Raw genomic sequence first — 25,486 nt, 5'->3', positions numbered from 1 at the left:
AGTTAACATATAAAGCAGTTAAAAATAAAGTAGGATAAAATGGACCACCAGGTTGGTGGAGGGGATGGCATGGAGAGGCCACTTAAGGTGCAATAATACAGTTTTAAAGTGCTTTGGGGCCAAAGGACAAAGTGTAAACATTTCTAGACCGAAGGGGTGGGAGACGGTCGGCCAATTTGTTATGAGAAGAGGGACCTGCGCGAAAGAAGGTGTATTAATCTGACTTTTGGTCATGGGGACTCAGTTATTCAAATGCGCAGTGAAAAAGCTAAGTTTTTAGCTGCTTTTTAAAAGAAGCAAAGGTGAGGGCCTGCCTGATCTCCCCTGGGAGGGAGTTCCAGATCCGGGGGGCGACTACTGAGAAGGCCCGCTCCCTCGTCCCCACCAACCGAGCCAGCAATGGTGGCGGGAGCGAGAGAAGGGCCTCTCCGGATGAACAAAGAGATTGTGCAGGTTCACAGGGGGAAATGTGGTCACGAAGGTAGGCGGGTTTTATAGGTAAGAACCTGCACCTAGAATTGGGACCAGAAAATAATCGGCAGCCAGGGGAGCTCCTTAAACAGGGAAGTAGATCTCTCCATGTAATTTGCTCCCTTTAACAACCTGGCTGCCAAACATTGGACTAATTGTAGCTTCTGGGCCATCTTCAAGGGCAACCCCACATAGAGTGTATTGCAATAATCCAGTCTAATAATAAAGCTGAAAATTCTTTCCTATTTTCAAACGGTGTTAAAAAAACCCCCATAATTGTATACTTGTGTTTGGAAATTGTTTCATGTGTCGTGATTGCAAGCATTTGCATAGGGTTCCATGGACCTTCCTGTCACATTGCAATAGAAAGATGAGTTGTTTGATTGTCATAGAAAAGAAATACATGCACACCAAATTGCTACCTCCACCAAACTAAACCATGTCCATTAATCTGGTCCAAAGACAGTTTCCAGTATTGATACTGCAATAACATTTTCTTTCCTGAACCAAAAGCAGTATGACTTGCTATGTTCTACTTCTTTAAAAATCAATCAGAGTTTTCTAAGCCTGGTGGAAATGGTTTTTAAGAAACAGGAAGATTGGGAGAAAAAATTATATTATATCTTGCAACAGCTGCCATAAAAGCATGTGTTGGAAACTATTCTGAAGTATTATATTTTATGGCAATTGCCATAATTATGCTTGCTAGAATAACAACATGGGTCCTCCCTTCCCAGTAAATTATTATTTTCTACCATAAATATATTGAACAATTCTTAGTTAAGATGAAGAGTTTTTTTGCTGAACTGTGGCATACTTCCAAAAACTAGACCCCAATATTGGTTGGTAAGTGTTATATATGAAGCTATAGCCTCCTTGATCTTCACTTGCCCCTCCCTCCTGAAGTCAAAGTGAAGAGAGGACAAGAGAAGACTGTGAAAGGAAAGAAATCTTCCTAATCCTCACTTGGCTTCCCTCCATCCCGCCACTGGATACTTTCTCATCTGTCTCAGGAAACCCCTTTGAAAACTGCATTTCAGTCATCAGAGAGAAAATTGATTGAATTGTTTTTTCTTCTTTCCTGTGGGAACAATTTTAACAAGACACATCACTACTTGGCGTCAACAGTACACACAAGTGAATTCACTTTAATTCAGACTTGCTGTCTAGACAAAGTGCTTACAAATGTAACCTTAACTTCAGTGCTTTACCTGTTTTTGTGCTCCCTCAATTTCTCTAGATAAGACCACATTACATTGGAGTACATTACCCATATTTACCAAAGCGAACATATATGAAGCCTGACCTCAGTGCAGTAGTGGCCAGTGTGATGGTGGGGTCTCTGAGGTGCTGTACTCTATCCCCAAGACAGTTGAGCTCCTTTAAAGTTCAGAATAAAACATAGAGTGGGTTATCATCTCCCCAGTGGTATTATAAGCTTCAATTCCCACTGATGTGAATATGTTTGACCAACTGATCATGAAAGGGTCTACTAATCTCTGTATAGCCTAGGTGGAAAAATTAAATACACATTTAAAGCCAGCATTTATTTTCTGCATTCTTCAGTTTCTTGCCATAGCTTGTTTCACTGTTGATCCTGTGTAGAAACTAATGCATTTACTAAAACTGGGAGGTGGGTATTGATGCAGATTTAGTGTGGATACCCAATCACCATAGCCCACTAGAGCCTAGAACTCCCGAGCTAAAAAAAAAAAAGTCTTGCATGCATTCAGACCTATCTTTATGTTAATTTCTTAGTTAATCAATGAGATAATGCTGTTTGTCATATCCAATCAACAGAGCTTTTATGTAAATACACAAGGTTACAAATTCTTGTTCACATCGCTGTACTTTAGAAAAACCTCCATTCTAGAAACTAGGCTTGTCCGATCGATGGAAAAAATGTTTCAATTCTCGTTTCTAAAGTAGGGGGTGCCGGCTCTTCAATGTAGAAATTATTTCTAAATGTTTCACCCAAAAATTTTGGATATTTCCGAAAATTCGTAATGTTTCTAAAATGTTTCTAAAATGGCGGACGCGCATGCGCAATCACCAAAAACAGGAAACTGGGGGGGACATTTCTGGGGGTCTCCCGCCCTCATTTCTTGAGCTATTCTCATCAAATTTGGTACAGTGGGAGAACACATTCCACACTCTTTGCTCAACAAATTGCAGAATGTTTCCTGTCTCCTATGATTTTTGGCGAATTTTCATAACTTTTTATAATACACTATTTTTCAATATTTGAAGAAACCTGTTCCTGGTTTGAAAGTCTTATTTCCTGTTCAATTGGGTTCTTACCACTGTAAAAGTCCCTCTTCTACTTGTGTAGACTTTGGATTAGAAATGCAGCACACGCCAAGCAATGCCTTGACAGGATTGGCAACGTCCTTTGGAAACTATAAATTGCCTTTGAACCTTTTGATCAATGGTGCCACTGGCTGACCTTGTGATTGCAAAAATGAAACTCTGGCTGAGGACTTTGGATTAGAAATGCAGCACACGCCAAGCAATGCCTTGACAGGATTGGCAACGTCCTTTGGAAACTATAAATTGCCTTTGAACCTTTTGATCAATGGTGCCACTGGCTGACCTTGTGATTGCAAAAATGAAACTTTGGCTGAGGACTTTGGATTAGAAATGCAGCACATGCCAAGCAATGCCTTGACAGGATTGGCAATGTCCTTTGGAAACTATAAATTGCTGTGGACCCTCTATTGAATCAAATCAATGTCTGACTTTGTGATTGCAGAAATAAAACTCAGCCCAAGGCTTGGGAATAGAAATGGAGCGTGAGGGAAGCAATGCTAATATATAATAATATATAATTTTCAAGCTCCCTCCTTTTAAGGCTTGGAAAGAAAGGCTTATGGGGTGATTGCTTTATTCCAAAAAAGGAAAAATAGAAAGGCAAAAGGTCTACCTCAGGAGAAGGAACCAACCCAAAGCTCAGCACTAGCAGGGAGGGACGCAGACTCCTTTGGAAAAAAAATTCCCAACATCCACAGCAAGGACTCTGCCCCAAGCCCCAAGCCAATTTCCCCCCAACACAATATCTAAGCACTGCAGCAACCCTCTACCCCCAGTCACTTTGCCCTCTCAGCTTCACGGCACGCACAAACCACCCTCTCTCCTCGGTATCCCAACCCAGAATGGCTTGGCTCCGTGCGGAGGCGATTTTTATAGCGATTCTAAACGTGGACGCGGAGGACGCTAGCCCCCACCTTTTTTAGCCATCGTGGAAGACTCTGATTGGCAGGGAGCGGGAGCCATGTTAGGCTGCGCTAGGCTCCCGTTCATGTTAGGTTGCAGAAACAATAATAATAATAATAATATTTTTAAAATATTAAAAAAAATGTTTTTGGAGGAAAAAAATTAACAAAAATTTTAAGACACAATTACAGAATGGGCCAACGATGGATCGTATTACATTGCCAGTAGCGCCCAGGGAAAACGTTTCAATACTCATGTCAAAAAACGGGAACAATACGAAATAATTACGGTAGGGGAATTTTTACGACAATATGGACAACCCTACTAGAAACCCTTTCAAGGGATTTTTCTCCATTCTGCAGAATGCCAAGAATGAAGATCAATATGGGTAACAAATAAATAAATAAATAAATAAATAAATAAATAAATAAATAACAGAATTATCTACATGGAGGAGGTAAAGTTTACAGAAAGTTAGCAATACCTGTGAAAGGACTACAGGCAGTGATTTCAGAGACTGTTTTTAGTGGCCTTGTGAAGCAACCATAGAATCATAGAGTTGGAAGAGACCACAAGGGCTATTCAATCCAACCCCCACCATGCAGGAAAATACCATATGTGTGTACTAACTTATGCTTGTAGAACACAAGGGAGGGGTTTTTTTAATCTTTCAGGAATCTTCCTGACAAGCGTTCCTTCTCAAGTTCATTCCTCTGGGTAGATGTGCAGGATCACTTTGCATTGCCACGGAACACGTGACTGATGTGCTCAGTAGCTGGAGCATAGAAATTGCTAGTGTGATGTTCCAGTTCTCTCACGCTGCATGATTTCATTGGAACTATTTTCTATTAGGCATTATTGAACCATGAGAATCAGTTGAGGTGCTATGGTTCCCTAAACAGCTGTTCCAATTCATGTTATTTCAGCAGTGTGAGATTGTGGCTCTGTGACCATGGCCTTTAGAATACTTCTTATTCTTCACAGAGAGGTGAGGAAGCAGCACTGTTACTTTTCTGTAACATTGCTGAATTCCCATCTGTGGCCTGGTGGTGCATGGCTAGCACACATTTCTCAGCAAAAGGGAAAGATTTTTATTAAAGAAAGGAGGGGGAGTCTTTCTGGTCAAGCCATCTGCAGCACATAACACTATCTGTAATATGTATATATATTATTATGTATGTGTGTGCTCCACATAGGGAACTGTTTTCGGTGGAAGCCAGAGTGCATTCTTAGTCTGTGGTAATAAGAAAGTTTAAGAGTTCACATACTGTTTTGCTCTAATTGCAGCATGAAATGGAACAGAATTAATTATTGTCCAGACAGAATTTTTTAATGTTCATGCGTCTGGATAAATTGGCAGACGGGTTTGTCCAGACATACTTCATCAAGATGATTTTGATATATGCAGCAAACTGTGACAGCAGCACTGCACATGGCTGAGTTTCTAGGCATCAAACTGTACTGAAGCTATGCACAGCTGCACATCCACTTACAGGAATCAGTGGCATGAATTTAGAAACGTCTCCAGTTCACTTTCAATTGTCCACAAACATCTGGAATTTTGCATAAACAGCCCCTAGTTGACCTGGGAAAGCATTTAATCAAAATCTAATTAATTCATTGTTGGCAGGGTGGTCCCCCACTCCCTCTTGTGTCAGCAGCAGGTAGCTCTACTTACTACATTTTTAGAATGCCGAAGCAATACTTACTCTCTACATTCTTTGTAGTCAGATTTTTAAGGGAAAGATTGTAAATCTTATTTTGAAGCATTTAGTTAAAAATATGTATACTCAGATTTGACTAATGCTCCAAAGAAAAGTAGAAATCATATGAAATCTCTCCACAGTTTTCTCTCATTCTTGGAGAAGTTTTATCACAGTTGCTGTTTTGCACAGATTATTTATTTATATTATTTCTGTTGTTCTCCAGCTCCAGAACAATAAGCAAATTAGAACAATACAACTATAAAAATATGACTAGCAGCATTTCCATCTTGTCAGTTCATTCACCATTATTCAGTTCTTTACTAAATCCAGAGAACTCTTCAGTATTATCACAGACTCCTTATCACAAACTGTAAAGGAGAAAAAGAGAGAGCTGGGGTATCATCAGCATACAAATGACATCCAACCCAAAGCTCTGGGTGACCACTCTCAGCAGCTTGATGTAGATGTCGAAAAACATAGAAGACCGTATAGACCCCATAGAACCCCACATGAGAATGGCCAAAATGATTTGGTGAGACACATATCACCCTCCTCCATTACACATATCACCCTCCCCCCCCTCTCTCTCTCTCTCTCTCTCTCTCTCTCTCTCTCTCTCTCTATATATATATATATATATATATATATATATATATACACACACACACACACACACACACACACACACACATGCATGAATGAATATATATGTTTGTGTAGATATATATTTATATAGCATGCTCTTTTAGCCTCTTCCTGATACCACTTTCTGTGGAAACCAAACTGAAAAGGGCTGTTCTGAATCCTAATTCCCAGACTATGATTTGCCATCTTGTTTGACTAAAATTACAGCAGGGAGATGGTTTATGTGTTTACTCCTGAGACAAGCATGTATATGCCAAGAATCTGTGAATAGTTAAACATGCTCACGTCAGTCTCATTTATAGACAGGCAGTCATAAATCCTTCCTATGCTCTGCATTTCGACAGACTTGTGGGAGTATTCCTCTATTGAAAAAGTCAGCATTGGAAATAGAAACCTGTCACAGAACAGTATTAAGCAGTTTCAGTCCAGTTTTTACAAAATCTTATTAATCCTGTTTTAAAAAATAACATATTTGGCATTTACACCACATAATACACCAGATATTCTAACAACAAAAATGCATTATAAACATGTAAAATTGGTTTCCCCACTTCTTTATCATTGCTAAAAGTGTATTATGAAATTATATTTCTATTTTCTATGAAAAACGATACCAAGATTCTGAATTCAGAGGGATTCAGATGTAATTTTGTGCTGAGATCTTGGAAACATGTTGGGCAGAGAAATATACTGACTTTAGTATCTCCTTTTTTCACCAGATAAAAATTGTTTTGCCCTGTTTCTGCATCAGTTTGTGAAGTCTGTAAATTCAGTTGTTCAAAAGGTCTGCATGGACATATTTACTCATTTTTCTACATGTTTTAATTACCGTATATGTTCTTTTTGCATGAAGCTGTGCCTCATATGTATTTTTGCAAAATGGGAGAGAAGGTGTAATCTGGAAAAAGCTGTGGAAAAAAAACATTTATGGACCACAAATCCCCATGCTAATTAGGGATTCTGGGAATTGTAGTATAATAAGGCAATTTTTTCTAAACTCCATCAAGAGTACTCCTTTCCCCTCTCATTCTGAATCAGACAATCCATAACATTTTTCAGGCAGTGGGGCCCAGCGAGGGAGCAATGCAGAAACCATTAATAAATCAGTTTAGTTTCACCACCTCAAGTCTGGAGGCTTACCTCATAGCCAACCAATCTTGAATTACAATCTCTCTTGGTCTCATCTGGTTCCAGTATTGTATAAACAAAGACAAATTTATCCTTAAAATCTCTGTTGCATATTTTTCTTCTTCTCAAAGCTATATATAACATAAAGTATATCCATTAACATTATACACTGGGTTTACTGCTTCCAGTTCTCTTAACAATGGGAACTGAGCTGTTCTCCACACTTTTGCCAACAGTATCCAAGCTGTTGTGGATATATAGGTCAATATCACCATATGGCATTGTGTTATTTTCCTTCAGACACTCCACTAATGCAGTATAGGGAAAGAGAACATTTGATTGGCTACAATAAACATGTTATCTGATTTGTCCTTCTGGATCAGTCTCTCCAAATGTCATCCCAGGTAGATATGATGAAGCTGGTGCTTACTATCAGCTTCAGCTGATATGCCAGCTATGCCCCTTCCTAGAATCGGAGGACTTAAAAATGATAGTTTATGTGCTGGTGACCTCAAGGTTTTACTTCTTTAATGTGCTTTATATTGGGCTGCCTCTGTACCAAGTTTAGAATCTCCAATTAGTTCGAAACACAGCAGCCAGACTACTTTCAGGAACATTGATACTACAGCAACTCCATGGGTTGTCAATTAGTTTTGGGCAAAGTACAAAGTGTTGGTTTTGACCTTTGGCACCCTACATGATTTCGGTCCAGGTTTTGGTCCTGCACAATCCTCCCCAGACACTTAGGTCCTCTGGGGGATGCTTACCCCAGACAGTCAGAACCCTATAGCGACCATCACACAGAAGACCTTTTATTGACTGCCCCAAGAGTGTGGAATGACCTGCCAGAAGATAGGTCTTAAGCTGTATCTTAACTTGTGAGTTGTCACAAGTTAAGTTGTCACAAAACCTATCTCTTCTGGCAGATCTACCCAGTCAATTTAAACTTGTGAATTTTAACCTGCACTTTATTGGTTAATTTTAACCTGCATTTTACCTGTGTGTATCTTGTTATATGTATTTTATTAGTGTTGTGTATTATATTTCTATTTTAACTGTGTTGTACTCCGACTCAAGCCACAACCAAAGGTGAGTCATAAATGTATTAATTGTAGTTGTTGTAGTAATCGCAGCAGCAATTGTAATAGTGTGAACACTTTCTAGCTCTCATTTGTATTTAAACACATTATCATGCTGGTGTTTTAAAGCAGGCAGCCCCGCATTTCTGCTGCCTGCAGAATTCTGGGAAATGTAGTTTCGGAAGGTGAGGACCTCTGTAGCAGAAAATTCAAAAAGCCCCACTCTAAGCTACATTTCCCAGAATTCTGCAGGTGGCAGAAATATGGGGCTGTCTGCTTTCAAGCCCTGGTGTATGACATCCTTATAAACATTTATCTGATTAATAACCAATATTGTTAATTTTCTCTGACAGCAACTCTCCAGGGTTTTGGCATGTTTTTTTTTCGTAGTCCTACATGGAAATCCCTGGTGGTCTCCTATCTAACTAAAGCCAATCCTGATTGGCAGCTGAAATAAGACATAATCAGGTGTATTTAGGGTATCATCTTAGTTTCTTTAAGAATACGGCAGATAGGAAATTGAAGAAGCTCTGCTGAAAGAGTCCCTGCTTTCTAGAATGATTTAGATGACTGTGAGAAACAGCTCTATTGATAGATGCCCCTTGTTTAGAATTCATTTTGACCTACCAAGTTCATTTTCTCTTGGTTTTAAAATCATTGAAACTTATTTTAGCATTTCCTACTTAAATTGCGTTGTGGAAGGTAATGTTGATTATGGTTTAGATTAAACTGAGCTTTACTCAAGTGTTTTGCTATGTCTGTTTGATATACATTGATATTTGTTTATAACACTTGTTTATAGTAACACACATTTTAAAAGTCACTCTTATTTTATAATTTGTCAGATTTAGAACCCACTAAACATATCTTGAGCTACCTTATACATATTTTGTGATGCATTTGTTTCCAAGTTGTCCTGAGAGCCTTTACCATAGAAGGTGAAGTGGAATTGTTGAAATGTCTATTTAAAATAGGTTGGTTTCAATGATATGTTATTATTTGATTTTGAGGGGCAGTTTGCCCTCTTCCCTTGTTTCACATGGTCTCTGTGATTGCAATCCAAGTGTGCATATTAATTAACGTGTGACAAGCTTTATGTGAATCTAGTTGTATGGTCTCCCCATTTTCTGTGGTTTCAGACTTGATTACATCAAGCATATGTAATTTATGTTTCAAATTATCTTATATATGTGATTTTGTAGAAGATTTTTTTGCATATCCTTTCTGAAATATAAGAAATGCATGTGCACTACATACTTGTAGCGAGTAGAAATGTCTGCCAGTTGGACATAACCTTTTACAAATTTGTATGTGTTTAGAGAAATTACTCATGGGAAAATCTTTGTTGATTAGAAAGGACCATGTGATACTGTGGGATGTATTATAAAACTACATTACAGGTAGACTAAATTGAATATACTGTATTATTTGAGCATACTTCTTTTTTTAACATATCTAACACTAAGTTGCAATTACTTGGATTTTACATTGCACTGAAGAAGAACTAGGAAATACTATCAATAAGATGGCTTTTTACTTTTTCCACTACACTCTTGGAGATTAAATGTAATACTTGGTTCTACTTCTTGGAGACAATAATATCTATGACAGACACTTAATTGCTACATGCATTTGGACAGTTCCTTGGCAATTATGTTTCAGGTTCCTGTCATGGTACCTGTTTGTCCACAGGCATTGTTTATGTTAAATATCAATAGAAAACCTGATAAAAATTGCAGGAAAGGCAGCAAAACAAATTGCACATTGCCACAAATGTCTTATTAATAGAATGGGGAAAGAAAACCTCTAATTTTATTCTTGCTGAGAAATTTCTTTGTGAAGGTCAGAACTAAAAAAGGACCTTTAAAGAAGCCAAAGATACTTTTATGGGTTTCAATTCTGCCTGATATAGTTATTATTAGTTATCTAGTGACATCAATATTCATGGTGCTACATAAAACAATAAAAAACAGTGGCTTCTGCTTACCTTCTTACTATCTAAAAGTAAAGGCATATCTATAAAAGAGACAGATTGGAGTAGAGTTACAGAATACTTAAAACAAAAAATTATAAGATACTGATATAAAATAGAAAATAGAAAATAAACAAAGGATAAATATGAATAAAATAGGTTAAGAAAAGTAAGAAATATATTAAAAACCAAATAAGGAGCAAAAACATGAAGATGTGAACTAAAGAACCAGAAACATAGAAGAAGACAGGAGAAGAAAAAATCAAGAATTGACAGTGGATCAAGGAAAAGGACTAAAACTCTCTTAGAAGAGTCCCGGGAAGTCATCACCAAAGAAAATCTAGACCTTTCTTATTTTCTATCACTTTTATCTTGACACTTCTTGGACACAACTCCCTCCCCCTTTTCAATTTTTTTTTCTCGTACTGTCAACCCTTTCCCCCCCTCCCACCAACTATTTTCTCTTCTTGCTACTTTACTTTTCTCTCTTGCCAAACTTTCTATGATTTTATATGTTCTTCATGACTTTAGATTCACTTTATACTCTGTTTTAAATGGAAAACTGTAATAAAGATTTTTTTTTAAAAAAAGGAAACAAACAGTGGCTTCGACCAAAGGTGTTGAATCTAAAATATATGCATATAATACATAATTATATAATAGAATTATATAATTTTACTTTTCTTTTAAATTGCCCTGCTGCAATGTGCGTTGCTAGAGCACCCATCCCATAATTAGTTTCTCCATGCGATGTGGTTTGAATCTATGCTCACTGATTCTCTTTATGAGTCCTATTTTGGAGAATCCCTTGATTTTGCTTATCCCAGTTTAAGTCCTCTAAAGTGAGTTTCTGCTGTGCCATGCATCATTTGAACACTGTTTTTTTGAGATGCCTTCAATCCATGTTAAGAGGTTCGAAAAAACATAATGGGACAAATACACGTGCAAAGAAACGTATTATTATTATTATTATTATTATTATTATTATTATTATCTGCATTTCTATACCGCTTTTCTCACCCCTGGGGGGACTCAAAGCGGTTTGCAACAAACTTATATTTATATTTTAAAATAATCATGAATGTTTATTTATTATTTTATCTAACTTCTTTCTTATACCTTTTGTAAGCCTTTTTGTACATGATTTTAACTGCTTTTGAACATTACTACTGTGTAGAATTAAAACACTTCCATTGAAAAAAAGAGGTTCATATAGATGTGCCTCTAGAAGGGATTGTCAACTTATGAAGACATGTCAAAAGTGGGCTGAACATTATCAAAATGATCTGCCAAAAAAGAGAGTTAACTTAAGCACCAGAATATTGAATGTATTATAAAATGATGATGACGTTTTTTAAAATTTGAATGGTTATGACTAACTTCTATATTATTCATTAGGTATACTTTTTATATTTAAGTAGCAAAAGAAGCGTATGCACTTTTTGGATAAATTGAAATGAATGGAAGCTAGTTCAGGGTTTATGTAAGGAATGTTCTTAGCAGAAATAGACTATAGACTTGACATCAAGGCCTTGTTGTACATTGTTATAAGAGCAGCTCTAAAAAGCAGATAATAACAAATGGTGAGGATTTTTGTTGCCTCTTTCCAGGTTCTCTGTTATGTACCCAGGAGACTTGAGCTCCATGTAAAAAGGCATAATTTGATCTTTCTGAAAACAATATAATCCACGAAACAGAGTGCTTGAATTGGTCATGGGAAATCTATGTTTATGTTCTGGCTTGGGAATTTGGTATATTGGAAGGAATAAGATAAACCATCTTCACATAGGTCATCTTTCTTCTGCCAGAATTTGCAATGTTCATGTGAAATTAACTATTTTTTTCTTATTGTTTGTTTCAAAATTCTTTATCCATTTCTCAGAATTCAATTCATTAGTCTACATTAGACTCACTGTATAATTGCTGAATGGTGAGTCATTACATAGATGAATCTAATTGATTGAATGGGTTGCTGTAATTAGAATTAGCAATAGAATTATTGTCTATGGAGTAAATATGACTCCATAAAGTGAGGTATAGATTACACTTCCTTTAAAAGAAATATCTTTATAGTTGTCCCAGAGAACTTAAGAAGGCTCTTTTTTCTTTATTTCGTTTAAAATTGTAATACAGCCACAATGTACATTACAAACATATACACATACACATACAAAGACAAGCCACCACCCACAGTACAGTAACCCCGCAACCCACATTCAGTGCTACCCCACCACCTACTTTCGATAGGACCTAATTGCACATGTGAGCACTCACCTTTAAAAAGCTCTGTTCCCCACTGAGGCCAGTTTTACACCTGGTGCTTAGAGCACCTTCAAAGAATGTTCTTCCCTCTGCCTTCCCTCAATATCACTTAAAACAGTACCAGCAGCACAGAACATAGGAAATGTTCCAGAGGAAGGAATGGTCAACCTACCTCTGAGTATTACTTCCCTAGAAAAACCCTGTGGAATTCATGGGATCATCAAAAGCCTTGAAGATACCTATACCCAGACTTCCTCCATCTTTATTACATATCTTATGGGCTGCTTATTCCTGAAGTGCTTATGGCATTAGAACAGAGTGGGAATTCCTCACTCCTTTCCAGTTGTAAGAATAATACTACCTATGGATCATTGTAATACTTTGTTTTCAAACAAATTAAGAGTTTTATATCTCTAGCAGGTGTGATTCTCTTCTAAAACAAGTTGTGATCCCCTCATCTTATTTTAGCAAAAAACTTCGGCTTTTGCCTATAAACTAAAATTGTCCTTCTGCTCAAAAACCAGGAGATGAGATTCAGTCATGTCCTGATTCACTTGGAGGGGCTCATGTAGTTCCTGAAGGATTCTGTGGCTGGAAAATGAAGTTTGCTATCTGAGCCTAGTGTGAGGGACAATGGATATAATTTGGGTAATTGCTCTACAGGGCAACAAAGTGTTGAGTAATGTAATTCTTATTTTGCTCCAAGGCATTATCATGAAGTCAATTAGCTATGGTCCTCTGTGAAAGAAAGAAGCCAAGATTTACTTCTCCTCATAGTTCTCAAAGGATTTCTCATATAATGAAACCCCAACAAATTTCTTTTCTTTTCTTTTCTTTTTTGACCAGATTAGTTCCATCTCTTCTAGTGGGCTGGTTAATCTGTATTATTTTGATAGGACTTTCATCCTTAAAGTTAGGAATGGTTGCTCTAGCTGTTTTGAATAACATGACATCAGTGCTTACCATGAAAGGTATTTATGGCTACTAATTATACTACAATAGTTCACTATCTTGTTTTTCGTTTTTTCTCCCCAGATCCTGCTATTGTGAATGGAGTCTATTGGTCAGAATCATTAAACAAAGTGTTTGTTGACAATTTTGACCATGACCCTTCCCTTATATGGCAATATTTTGGAAGTGCAAAGGGCTTTTTTAGGCAATATCCAGGTAAGAAGAAGCTGTTGTTTGTACTGATGATGTTGAGCTTGAATCCTCTCCTAGTTTTCTCCTATCCTCCACTCTAGAACAGCCTGCCCAATTCTGTATTAATGCCTTTGCAACTATTTCAGTGCAGAAATAGTGATATATCTGAAGGTGATGTGTGGAGTGCACAGAGGTGAAGCATATTCCTGCAAAGCTAAAATACTGCTTTTTAAAAAGAAAAGGACAGAAACACTCTTGTGAAGTGAAGGAATTCTAGTTCCAGTGTCTCAATGAAATGGGTCTATCTGGATTCTTTCCCTTTCTCTTCATCTCATACTTGCACTGAGAAAAGAAAGACCCTAACTCTCAACCTTTGGTTCTTTTCCATCTCTGAGTCTTCACCTCCAAGATGTAAGATCCTACAATACATCTGGATTAAAATGTAAAAAATATACATATAGTTCCTTGTCCTTGATGAAAAACTGTGTCCTGGAACAGTAAAGTGCCCGTTTCAGCATATGGTTAACTGATGCATGATTTCCTTTTTTTCAATTTGAACTTCTTTGGGGGAAAAGAGCATAAACATTTGAATGTTTCCTAAAACCAACATATTTGTCCAGAAAATTGTGTATCTGTACAAAAATTTGTGAATTGAGGGCAAACATCAACATTCTTCTGTATGAGAATATGTCACAAAAAGTTTCAGAATGTAACAATTAATTGACAAACATGCAAAAACATTTCTATTGTTTTGATCTCCCTAGTGGAAGATATAGATTCCTAATCTGGAGGGCTAACAATTAAGACTACTGTACGGAGATCTTGATATTTCTGTAGAGAAAATAAAACCTTTGGAGCTGCAGGGAAATGCTTCTTATATAATATTTTCATGGGTTTAATCTGCATTGGAAAAGTTTATTCTAAGTTTAAATTGCTCTATGCTGAGATAATACTAGCATTTGCACAGGTTCTAAGACTGTTCAAGGCAGAAAATTTTCTCAGTGGAAACAGCTGAAACCCTTAGGATATATTTCCAACTATAGGAACATTTCCTTTTTTTAAGAGAGAGGAAGTTTTAATTTTACTTGGAAATTTAGAAAACATTACTTAAGGCTCCAATAGAGCTGATTTTGCACCTGCGGTAATAAAAACACATAACTAAAAATAATATTAAAACCTAGATTTGGGGTAGTTTTTACTGTTTTCTTACATGAAGTTAATATTGTCACGCCATATCTGTTTTCAAATATTCAACTTACTAGCTCTTTTTATTGGTGTTTACTGCAAAGCATTGGTATTTTGCACCAGTAAAATACCTATTTATACCTAAACAGATCATTCCAACACAGTTCTATCTTGGTGTGAAAGCTGCTTTCTATGAACAAAAGTTCACAGGAGAAATTATTTGCTGATTTTTCCTTCCGTCCCAAAGCATTTCATCTGGTGTTCCTTCAGGGGCAACAGATAGCTTCAGAAGAAGGAGATCCTGCCTCTTCTTCTAGCAGAAGGGTCTTGTCCTTGGACTGGCCCATCAAAGGCTAAACTGAACCCCCTGACTTATTCTTCCAGTAATTTGGATGAAATAAAGCACCAAAAAGTCAGGATCATGTTAGAAGGAGACATGCTATTTTCAGTCAAGAGGTTTATAAGCTATAAAAAATTACATTCTAAAGATACATTAGGTCACAGTAGACAAGTTTCTGTGCAATTTCTTTTCCTGTATTCATATTTTGGGAACTGATTCTGTGTAGAAGTATGAGTACTTTTCATGCAAATCATCATTTTTGTGCAACTTCACACACACACAGAGTGTTTGTTCAAAAAGGCTTTGCATGCAATATGCTGTTTCTGGAAATATGGTTTTATGACCTCAAAAAACATGCTTTTGCACAAAATCAGCATTTTCATGCAAACATTAATTCACAGAAAAATAATAGATTTTATGCAAGAAAATTGTGCAACAACAAACTCTATGTTCTTCTTTAGAAAATAATTTCCTTTAATACTTTGATGTAGAGTCAAAATATGCTCTGTTCATAGGACGGCAAACATTTTATAGGAGAAATGGGAAACACTGGCCGTGCCTATGTTGCTAAGATACAACTTCAGGCCTAGTGAGCTTGGCCAATGATGACGTTCATGGGAGTTGTGCTCCCCAAATATACAGTGACGTGAGTGGCTCCCATGATAGTGAGATGTTTATTGCGTTGGCTAGTCATAAAAGAGCTCTAGATGGTGCTGATCCTATTATGAATTGTATTCACCACTTGAAGAGCTCCTTTAAAGCCTGGCTTAGAACCTTGAATGGGCTCATTGGTTACTGATATAGGAGCCATGAGCTACTACTGATTTGGAGAGTCTGAAGGGCATTTCCTCTTTGTCCAGAGTTGCTCAGTACAGTATTCAACCATATAGGAAGTAATTCCATTCAGCTAAGCAAAGATCTGGATTTAATTAAAATTTGCAGCAGCCATATTAAATTAATTTGATCTTTCTTGGGTTTTTTTTAAAGAACTACTTTAATTTTAATTGCCAAGTGAAATTCAACTTCAGCACTTCATCATAGATAACTTCAAGCCTTTTCCACTGATTCTGCTTTACTTGTCAACAAAATTAAAAAAAACCCTACCTGTCTAATCATCAGGCTGTCTTTCCACCCTGCATGGATTAAAACAGTTTAATGCTACTGTACAGAGTTAAGTATTTAAATACTATTGGGTATTTCATTGAGGTTTGTTCTTTCCTTACACTTACTTGAATACTGAAAAGCAGCATGGTTCTCTCAAAGTAGAAAAACAGTTGATAATTCTTCAGATAAGATCCACAATTGAATGAGAAGTTCTAGCCAGATTCAAATAGTTTTGAATTAAATGACTAGGTGAATACATCCTATGCAGGCCAATCCTAACTCAGAGATGTACTGGTACTCTCTCAGTCATCATTATGTTTTTTCCTCCAATGTCAGTTAAACTTCAAAGCATTTAAATGTTTTAATGGTTTTACACAGAAGTTCTCTATTGGTGCCATTTTTATTTTGGTTTTATATTCTGCTTCTTCATTTATTGTTCTGTTGTGTTTCAATATATTTCAGATTTTAAAAACTATTTGTGCTGCCCAGAAAGCTTTTATGACAAGAACAAGCCTATACGACAGTGTACAATTACTATGACCTGCCTTTCATATTGTTAATTACATCCATGTTTTGTATTCTATACTTACCTTCTCAATTAATAATAATATTAGATTTCACTTTCAAATATTAAAACATGCCTGTTAATTTGCCATAATGAAGTATTTCCCACTTTCCCTCTAGGAATAAAATGGGAGCCAGATGAAAATGGAGTCATTGCATTTGACTGCAGAAATCGAAAGTGGTAGGTCATAGTCACCCAGAAAAACTTTTAAAGAACGTGAAAAGTTATATTCTTATAATACCAATGTACATGTTTCTTCTGTTTATTCCAGGTACATTCAGGCAGCCACTTCTCCCAAAGATGTTGTTATTTTAGTCGATGTCAGTGGGAGCATGAAAGGACTCCGCCTGACAATTGCAAAGCAGACCGTGTCATCCATTTTGGACACTCTTGGGGATGATGATTTTTTTAACATAATAGCTGTGAGTTTCTAAATTTCTAGCCTTTTCTTTCTTTTGGGAGAGGGCACAATCTTTCTCTTTGCTTCCTCTATGGTGGTGCATGCTTGCAAGAAATTATTTGAAGCATGATTGGAGAAATGTATGGTACTACACTTAGACATAAAAAATGAAATGCACAAATAATAGGATAGATGATATCTGGTTTGAAAGCAGTACCTGTGAAAAGAATTTAGGAGTCTTACAGTAGATCACAAGTATCATGTGGCAGCTAAAAAGCAATGTGATTCTAGACTGTATCAATGGGGATATAGTGTCTACTAGAGCAAGAGAAGTAACATTCCCACTCTATTCTGCTTTTGTCAGACCTCTCCTGGAATACTGTGTCCAATTTTGACACCACAATTCAAGAAGGATAGTAACAAGCTGTTCAGAGAAGGGTAACCTAATCAGCAAAGATTTGGAAGCCAAGTCCTATGAGTTTAGCTTAGAAAGCTTGGATATGTTTAGCTTGGAGAAAATAATAATAATAATAATTATTATTATTATTATTTTATTTTTGTACCCCGCCACCATTTCCCCAGAGGGACTCGGGGCGGCTTACAGATATAAAACCAACATACAATAATATCAAATACAAAACACACAAATAAATTTAAAAGGCATTAAAAATCACAATCATTATAAAACACTTGAGAAACACAGCAATAAAAACATAAAATGAGCTGGGCAAAGTGCACTGAGTGGAACTTGTAAACAAGAAGGAATTTAAGGTGCTACAAGGTCATGGGAAGAGCCTTAGACTGGGGTGAACACTGAGGCTATGTCAGGGAGTTAACCAAGAGGTACAACTGGTCAGAAGAACCCACTAGTACCAGGGTTTAGTATACAGTGGGCGGTACTTCTTCAAAGGCCTGTTTGAAGAGCCAGGTTTTCAGGCTCTTCCTGAACACTTCCAAGGTGGCAGCTTGTCTAATTTCCCTGGGGAGCGCGTTCCAGAGCCGGGGGCCGCCACGGAGAAGGCCCTCTCCCTCGTCCCCACCAGCCGCACTTGTGACGGAGGCGGAAGTGAGAGGAGAGCCTCCCCCGATGAACGAAGAGATCGTGCAGGTTCGTAGGGGGAGATGCGGTCAGAAAGGTAAGTGGGTCCCAAACCGTTCAGGGCTTTGTAGGTCAGGACCTGCACCTTGAATTGGGTCCGGAAGGTGAACGGCAGCCAGTGGAGCTCCTTGAACAGGGGAGTAGACCGCTCCCTGTAATTCGCTCCTGTTAGAAACCTGGCTGCCGCCCGCTGAACTTGTTGGAGTTTCCGGGCCGTCTTTGAAGGCAGCCCCACGTAGAGTGCGTTGCAATAATCCAATCTAGAGGTAACTAAGGCATGGACCACCGTAGCCAGATCAGACTTCACGAGGTATGGTTGCAGCTGGCGCACAAGTTTTAGTTGTGCAAAGGCCCTCCCGGCCACCGCCGACACCTGAGCCTCAAGTGTCAGAGATGAGTCCAGGAGGACCCTCAAGCTGCGGACCTGCGCCTTCAGGGGGAGTGCAACCCCGTCAAGCACAGGTTGCCACCCAATACCACGATCAGACATGCGACTGACCTGGAGGACCTCTGTCTTATCAGGATTAAGTTTCAGCTTGTTCGCCCTCATCCAGCCCATCACAGCCGCCAAGCACTGGTCCAGAATCCGAGGGGCTTCCTTGGAGTTTGGTGGAAAAGAATAGTAGAGTTGGGTGTCATCCGCGTAGAGATGGCACCGTACTCCAAAACTCCGGATGACCTCTCCCAGCGGTTTCATGTAGATGTTAAAAAGCATGGGGGACAGAATGGAACCTTGCGGGACCCCACAGGTCAATGGCCAGGGGTCCGAGCAGGTTCCCCCAGCTTCACCAACTGGGATCGGCCCTCCAGGAAGGACTGGAGCCACTGCAGAGCAGAATCCCCAAGGCCCATCCCGGAGAGCCGTCCCAGAAGGATACCATGGTCGATGGTATCGAAAGCCGCTGAGATGTCCAAGAGAACCAGCAGGGTCACACTCCCCCTGTCCAGCTCCCTGCGGAGGTCATCCACCAAGGCGACCAAAGCCGTCTCGGTACTGTGCCCAGGTCTAAAGCCGGACTGTGATGGATCCAGAAAATCAGTGTCATCCAAGAACCCCTGGAGCTGAGAGGCAACCACCCGCTCCATGACCTTGCCCAAAAAAGAAAGATTCGAGATTTGTCTGTAGTTATTTAGGATGGTCGAATCAAGGGAGGCTTTCTTCAAAATTGGCCTCACTATAGCCTGTTTTAGGGCAGATGGAAATTTGCCTTGAACTAGAGAGGCATTAATAATACTCACAAACCAATCTCCCAATCCTCCTGTGGCCAATTTTATAAGCCAAGAAGGGCAAGGATCCTTGGCACAAGTGGTCACCCTCACAGCTCCAAGGATCTTGTCCACGTCATCCAGGTGAACAAGCTGAAACGAATCCCACAAGATAGGACAGACAGGTGCCTCGGTTAACTCACATGGCATTGCATCCAAGCTAGCGTCCAAGTCATGACGGATCTGAGCGACTTTGTCTGCAAAATGGTGCGCGAATTCGCTGCAACGGGTTGCCGCGTCCTCGGGTGCCTCCCCACCCTCAGGAGGGTGGAGGAGCTCCCCGACGATACGGAACAACTCCGATGGTCTGTTAGTTGCAGATGCTATGCGGGCAGTCGTGAAGGTCTTCCTGGCTGCCCGCAAAGCCGCGGAGTAGGCACTAATAGCAGCACTAGCTCATGCTCGGTCAGAGGCGTCCTGAGTCTTCCGCCAGCGGCCTTCTAGTCCTCTTCTCTTGCACTTCATCACTGCCAACTCCTCTGAGAACCAGGGAACTGAAGTAACTCTGCGCAAAGAGAGGGGACGTTTGGGGGCAATCGTGTCAATTGCCCTAGACATCTCGCTATTATAGCGATCTACCAGGGCATCAACAGGATTGTCAGCACCCAAGACAGGAGAATCCCCAAGAGATCTCAGGAATCCATCAGGATCCATCAGTCTCCTGGGGCGGACCATCTTAATGGATCTCCCACCCCTGCGGAGGTTTTTTGGGGACACGGTGAGTCTTAGACTGATCAGGTGATGGTCGGACCATGACAACGGAAGAATGTTTTTCTCTTCCACTACAACCTCACCGTCCATCGCAACAAAAACCAGGTCGAGCATGTGACCAGCTTGATGGGTGGGACCAGATATCACTTGGGACAGCCCCATGGTCGTCATGGCAACCATGAAATCCTGAGCAGCACCTCAGGTGGACTCGGCATGGATGTTAAAGTCCCCCAGCACTACCAGTCACTGGGAGACCAACGCCACACCAGAGATCACCTCTGCTAGCTCAGGTAGGGAAACTGCAGTGTCGCGGGGTGGTCGGTACACTAGCAGAATCCCCAGACTGTCCCGGGCACCCACCCTAAGATGTACACACTCAAAACCTGTAGATTGCGGGACGGCACACCTGACCAGGGAGATGGACTGCCGAAAGACCACCGTGACCCCACCTCCCCTTCCCCCAGATCTGGCCTGCTGTTGCACCCCAAAACCCAGAGGACAGAGCTGGGTGAGATTTACCCCACCCAGCTCATCCAACCAGGTCTCAGTGATGCAAGCCAGGTCAGCCGCTTCATCCAAGATAAGATCCTGGATGATAGCTGATTTACCATTGACGGACCTGGCATTGAACAGCAGGATCCTCAATCCAAGGGGACCGTCATGGGTGCTACCACACTTAACCTTTTCCAGGGTCGCAAGAACTCTGTTGCGCTTCTCCCTGGGATGACAGTAACCACTCCTCCTCCTCCCCCACACAACCTCAATGGTACCCCCCGGCTCTGGTCCACCCCCCACCCCTTGGGCAACAGGCAGAATGGAGATGGAATTGGGTGGCCCTAGTCAGCTCTCCGCTGCCAGGGAGCTACTCGGGATTTTATCATAGGTATGGTCTAAGAATGTATCATGCGCAGACAGAGGGAGGGAGCAGTCAGGAGAATTGAACAAAAGCAATGTCTGTGGGCAGGACTCGGAAATAGATTGAGAAGGGACTGGGGTTGAACTGGGGAATACTAAACAATTTCTTGGAGGGGATGGAGACCTAACTCGATGATTACGGGCACTATCCATTTTGGGTCTGGTGGTAATATGAGGAGGCAGTTTGAAACCTGCCATCAGAGGCCGAATTATGGGATCGAAAAACACCTTCCTGATACTAATTTCCCATAAATTTAATAAAGGTTTACGTGCCCAAAGCTCTTCATTTAATGAACTATCCTCAAAGGTGACAACGAGGCATGTAGAACGGTCCCGAGCTTGAAAGTCCCTGCGTAGCCAGGAGATGGTCTTAATTCTGACTACATTTGGGCTCGTAGAAAGTATCTGAGTCAGGGACTTCTGAACAGCTTCTGAAAAGGAGACAGAGAGGCACATGGTATCCATGTTTAAATATTTGAAAGAATATCATATTAAGGAACTAGCAAGCTTGTTTTCTGCTATGCTCGAGATTATGACACAGAGCAATGGATTCAAATTTCAGGAAAAGAGATTCCACCTAAATATTAGGAAGAACATCCTAATGGTGAGAGCTGTTGGACAGTGGAATATGTGCCTTGTGGTGTGGTAGAGTCTTCTTCTCTGGAGGTTTTTAAGTGGAGGCTGGGTGGTGATCTGTTATGGGACTACTTTTATTGTATTTTTCTTCATAGCAAGAGGTTGAACTGGATGGCGCTTATGGTTTCTTCAAACTATTATATTTTGATGTTGTTTGGAGTCTATGTAATCGGGTACATTTTCAGTTATTTGTACCAGCAAATATATAACCTGATTTATGTAAAGGTTAGTATGGCCACTTTTGACTCAAAGGATGGATGTTAGAGATTTCTAAATTCCTGCTTTTTGTTGGAACTTTCTTACTTAGTTTCTTAAGTATACTTGGTTACTTGGGAAACTGTAGCCATTATTTATAAGTTTTTTTTGATGTGAATATTTAGTGAGGATTTACAATCATGTCCCAAATAACAACACATGGGTTCAAGAGTCTTCAGATTTATGACAAATACTCCTCCTCCCCCCTCTCTCATTCTCTCTCATTTTAAAAAAATTCCTGTGTTCCACAAGCTGCTACTTCCTTCAACAAATCTTCAACAATAGGCATAGAATATAGATAGGATTGAATAAATAAATACATGAGTAAATACAGATGAATAAATTCATATGTACATAAATAATGTGTAAGGAAGAACTGAGCTATGAGCATATTTTACTGTCCATATCAACGTAGTTTCTTTATAAACTAGATGTCTGTTAGGATGTTGTATGTGCTTTAAATGCTTAAAACTAGGCTCAGTCACAAAAATGCTTCCAAGTGGTGTGCCTTATTTCATAGAATTCAGACTAATGTGGTATATTAAAACATAGCAAACATTTAGCTGAAGTATCTTTCTTAATAATCTGTAATCATACACTACATTATGTTTAATAGAAACCTACATAATAAGAAAGTATAATTACTTTTTTAAACAGGAAAGAATGATTATTATTAAACTTATTAATATTTATTTTTTATCATTTTATTATTTGTATTAATATAATTACTCACTAGATTACTGTTTCCAGAAACTGACAGAATAAGATAAAGCAGTTATATTCTCCCCCAAAAAAGGTTTATTCTGTGATAAATTCAAATGCTACAACAGTTTAATGGGCTAAAAGTATCAACCAAGGGCTCTTTGATTTATCCTGGACTTCTAGGAATAGAAGGTGTGGAGATACATTGTCATTGATAAATTGATTGCTTGCTCTTCTTGCCAAATTGTCCACCAGAGTCCTGCAGAGACAGGAATTAATATCACCTGATTTGCTTGTTTTCCTCAAAGAATTCTCTGTGGACAGAATTCACAGTGGAAAGATTTAATTAGATATTATCTGAAATATTTAAATGGATTTCAGTCATTGATCCATCAGAAATTATCAGTAATAGCTATTAGTGATTGTAGTTTGCATAGATTTCTCTACATGCTCATGTATCAATTAGAATTTTTCGACAGAAATTCTTTGTTGACTAATTCAATGGCCATTGTAAGTCCCATACTTTGAGTGTCAGCAAAAAAAAAAAAAGAAGGAACCATCCTCTTCTCTAAGTAGAATGACAAAAGTGAAGAGCTTAGTGTGTCCAGGGAGAATCTAAATGAAGGATTAACCCCCAATACTTTTTCCTCCTTGGTGCCATTTCTGGTCTTTCTGAATACCTTGTTGAGGAACAGATGGTACTAGCAGGGATGCTTTCACCTTTCCACAAAATTACACTTGACTTATCTGTAGATCATATCAAAATCTATAACGTTGGTCAAAAAACCTGACCTTGACATATACTTGAGGTTGATTTGTACAGGAGCGTGTATAGTAAATAATTTCCTTATATAAAAGAGTTTAACAACTAATGGTTTTTAGAGAAGAAGGCCAAGTTTCCTCACAAGACATGCCTTTGTTTCCAAACGGTATGTTACAGGAAGCTTTCTGTTGTTTTATTTTCTTCTTCATTATGTTGATTGATTTTGGGGGGGCAAAATTTCATGAGATACCAATCTTTAAAACAAAAAATTGTAGACAGAGGACCCACAGCACAGGCAGCATCCTGGGACACTAATCACACAATACCATGCCCACATTTCATGTCTGTATCCAGATAAAATGAATCTCACAGCCATTTCACAGTTTCTCAGCAAGATGTTCTCATATGTCAAGACCTTTCTTTTAATTAAGAATGAGAAATTTTACAAATTTTCTTTACATTCATATTTAAGAGAGGTTCCATTGAAGCTTCTGCATGCCAGGAGGGGTAACTTAATGAGACCCTCCTGCCACATTGTTATTCGAGGTCTCCAGTGGCAATACAGCCCACATGAAGATAGGAATATTATGTCCTGAATGATGTAATTTTTTTAAAGATGTGATCACCTTCCTTTGTCCTTCTATTCTCAGTACCCACATTTTGATCACTCAGGAGTGTGTATTTCAACTCCCAGAAATCCTAGCCAGCTTGGCCAACAGTCAGGAATTCTGGGAGTTCAATTTCAAAACAATTGAAGTACCAAGGTTTGGGAACCACTATAGTAAAAAATGAACTTCTTTAAAACCTTATCTGTTCCTTTGCAATAGTTTTGATTATTTCCCCAAAGCACCATGCAGATAATTATGTCTATAATGCTCATTAAAAATAATGGAAGTTATAGTCAGTGTACATGATCACGATTAAAAATTTAATTAACTCTTAAAATATGTAACTAAGTTCTGAAAACTATTTCAGTGATGGCTTATTTGTCTGATATATATTGAGTTCATTTCATCCTCCAATAATTCCTGTTCTAAATATATAAATGAATAAATGGCATACAAAAGTTCAATGCTGGGCCTTTTAGGGTATAAACATAAAAAAGATAATGTAAAAATCATTTGTTACTTTCATGGGTAACTCATAGAAAAAATTGATGAGCTAGATGATTGAATTAACAAAGAACTATTGAACAATGCACTCAATTTTGTGTAGTTGCAATATAAGATCAGATTATCAGTGCAAGAACAGAGATTAGTGTAGTAAGACTTCCCCCCATTTTTCTTTGAAGTAATTTCTAAGTCAAGCATTAAATTAATAAGATTGCTCTAAAAACAAAGTGTTAACTACATGTTTGGTTGAAACCTAGAGAAAAATATAAGATTTACAATAAATTAACTATGCATCGGGTCCTACGTATCTGCTGGCTTTGGTTCCAAGATCCCCTAGTGGATATCAAAGTCCATGGATGTTCAAGTCCCATTGTATACAATAGTGTAGTAAAATGCTTTACCTTATATTAAAGGATGAACAACCCAATGTTTTAGTTTTAAGAACATTTTTCTGGCTATTTTTAAGATGTGATTGGTTGAATCTGTAGATTTAGAATCTGTGGAGAGTCATCTGTATTCTGGCCAGGAAAAAAAATTAAATTCAGTTAAAGTGTTTAAACATATTATAGCAATGTGGAAAATTTACAAGAACAAAGTAAAAGAAACAAAAAAAACAACAACAGACAAATAGCAATATTGTTTTATTATCCAGAAAAAGAGGGGTAATATGGATAAAAACTTCACTTCCTCTGCCTTTGCTCAGTTTAGTGTGGTCTAAATAACAATGTAAACCTTACTGAAAGGTGTGCTGACTCAAAGTTAGAAATGGCCTTCAACTGGCAGAATTTCTCTTTAACCGGCTTATGTCAGAGAC

At 38.7% G+C, this 25,486-nt stretch overlaps 1 protein-coding gene across 3 annotated transcripts in view; it reads left to right on the top strand.

Annotated features, from left to right (window-relative positions):
* Positions 1–25,486, top strand: part of cacna2d3 (calcium voltage-gated channel auxiliary subunit alpha2delta 3) — a 713,907-nt gene that overhangs the window by 332,644 nt on the left and 355,777 nt on the right. For all 3 annotated transcript variants that reach the window (XR_010002615.1, XM_062969910.1, XM_062969909.1), the window contains exons 6-8: positions 13,512–13,643; positions 16,933–16,993; positions 17,085–17,235. Coding sequence is in view for 2 of the 3 variants with exons in the window: in XM_062969910.1 (XP_062825980.1) it covers positions 13,512–13,643; positions 16,933–16,993; positions 17,085–17,235 (344 nt within the window). In the remaining variant the exon portion in view is untranslated. The remainder of the gene's footprint in view (positions 1–13,511; positions 13,644–16,932; positions 16,994–17,084; positions 17,236–25,486) is intronic.

This window comes from Anolis carolinensis, chromosome 2 (assembly GCF_035594765.1).
Source record: "Anolis carolinensis isolate JA03-04 chromosome 2, rAnoCar3.1.pri, whole genome shotgun sequence".
Classification (NCBI taxonomy): domain Eukaryota; kingdom Metazoa; phylum Chordata; class Lepidosauria; order Squamata; family Dactyloidae; genus Anolis; species Anolis carolinensis.
Note: the sequence above shows the minus strand (reverse complement) of the source record. Positions and strands in the feature narration are given on the sequence as shown.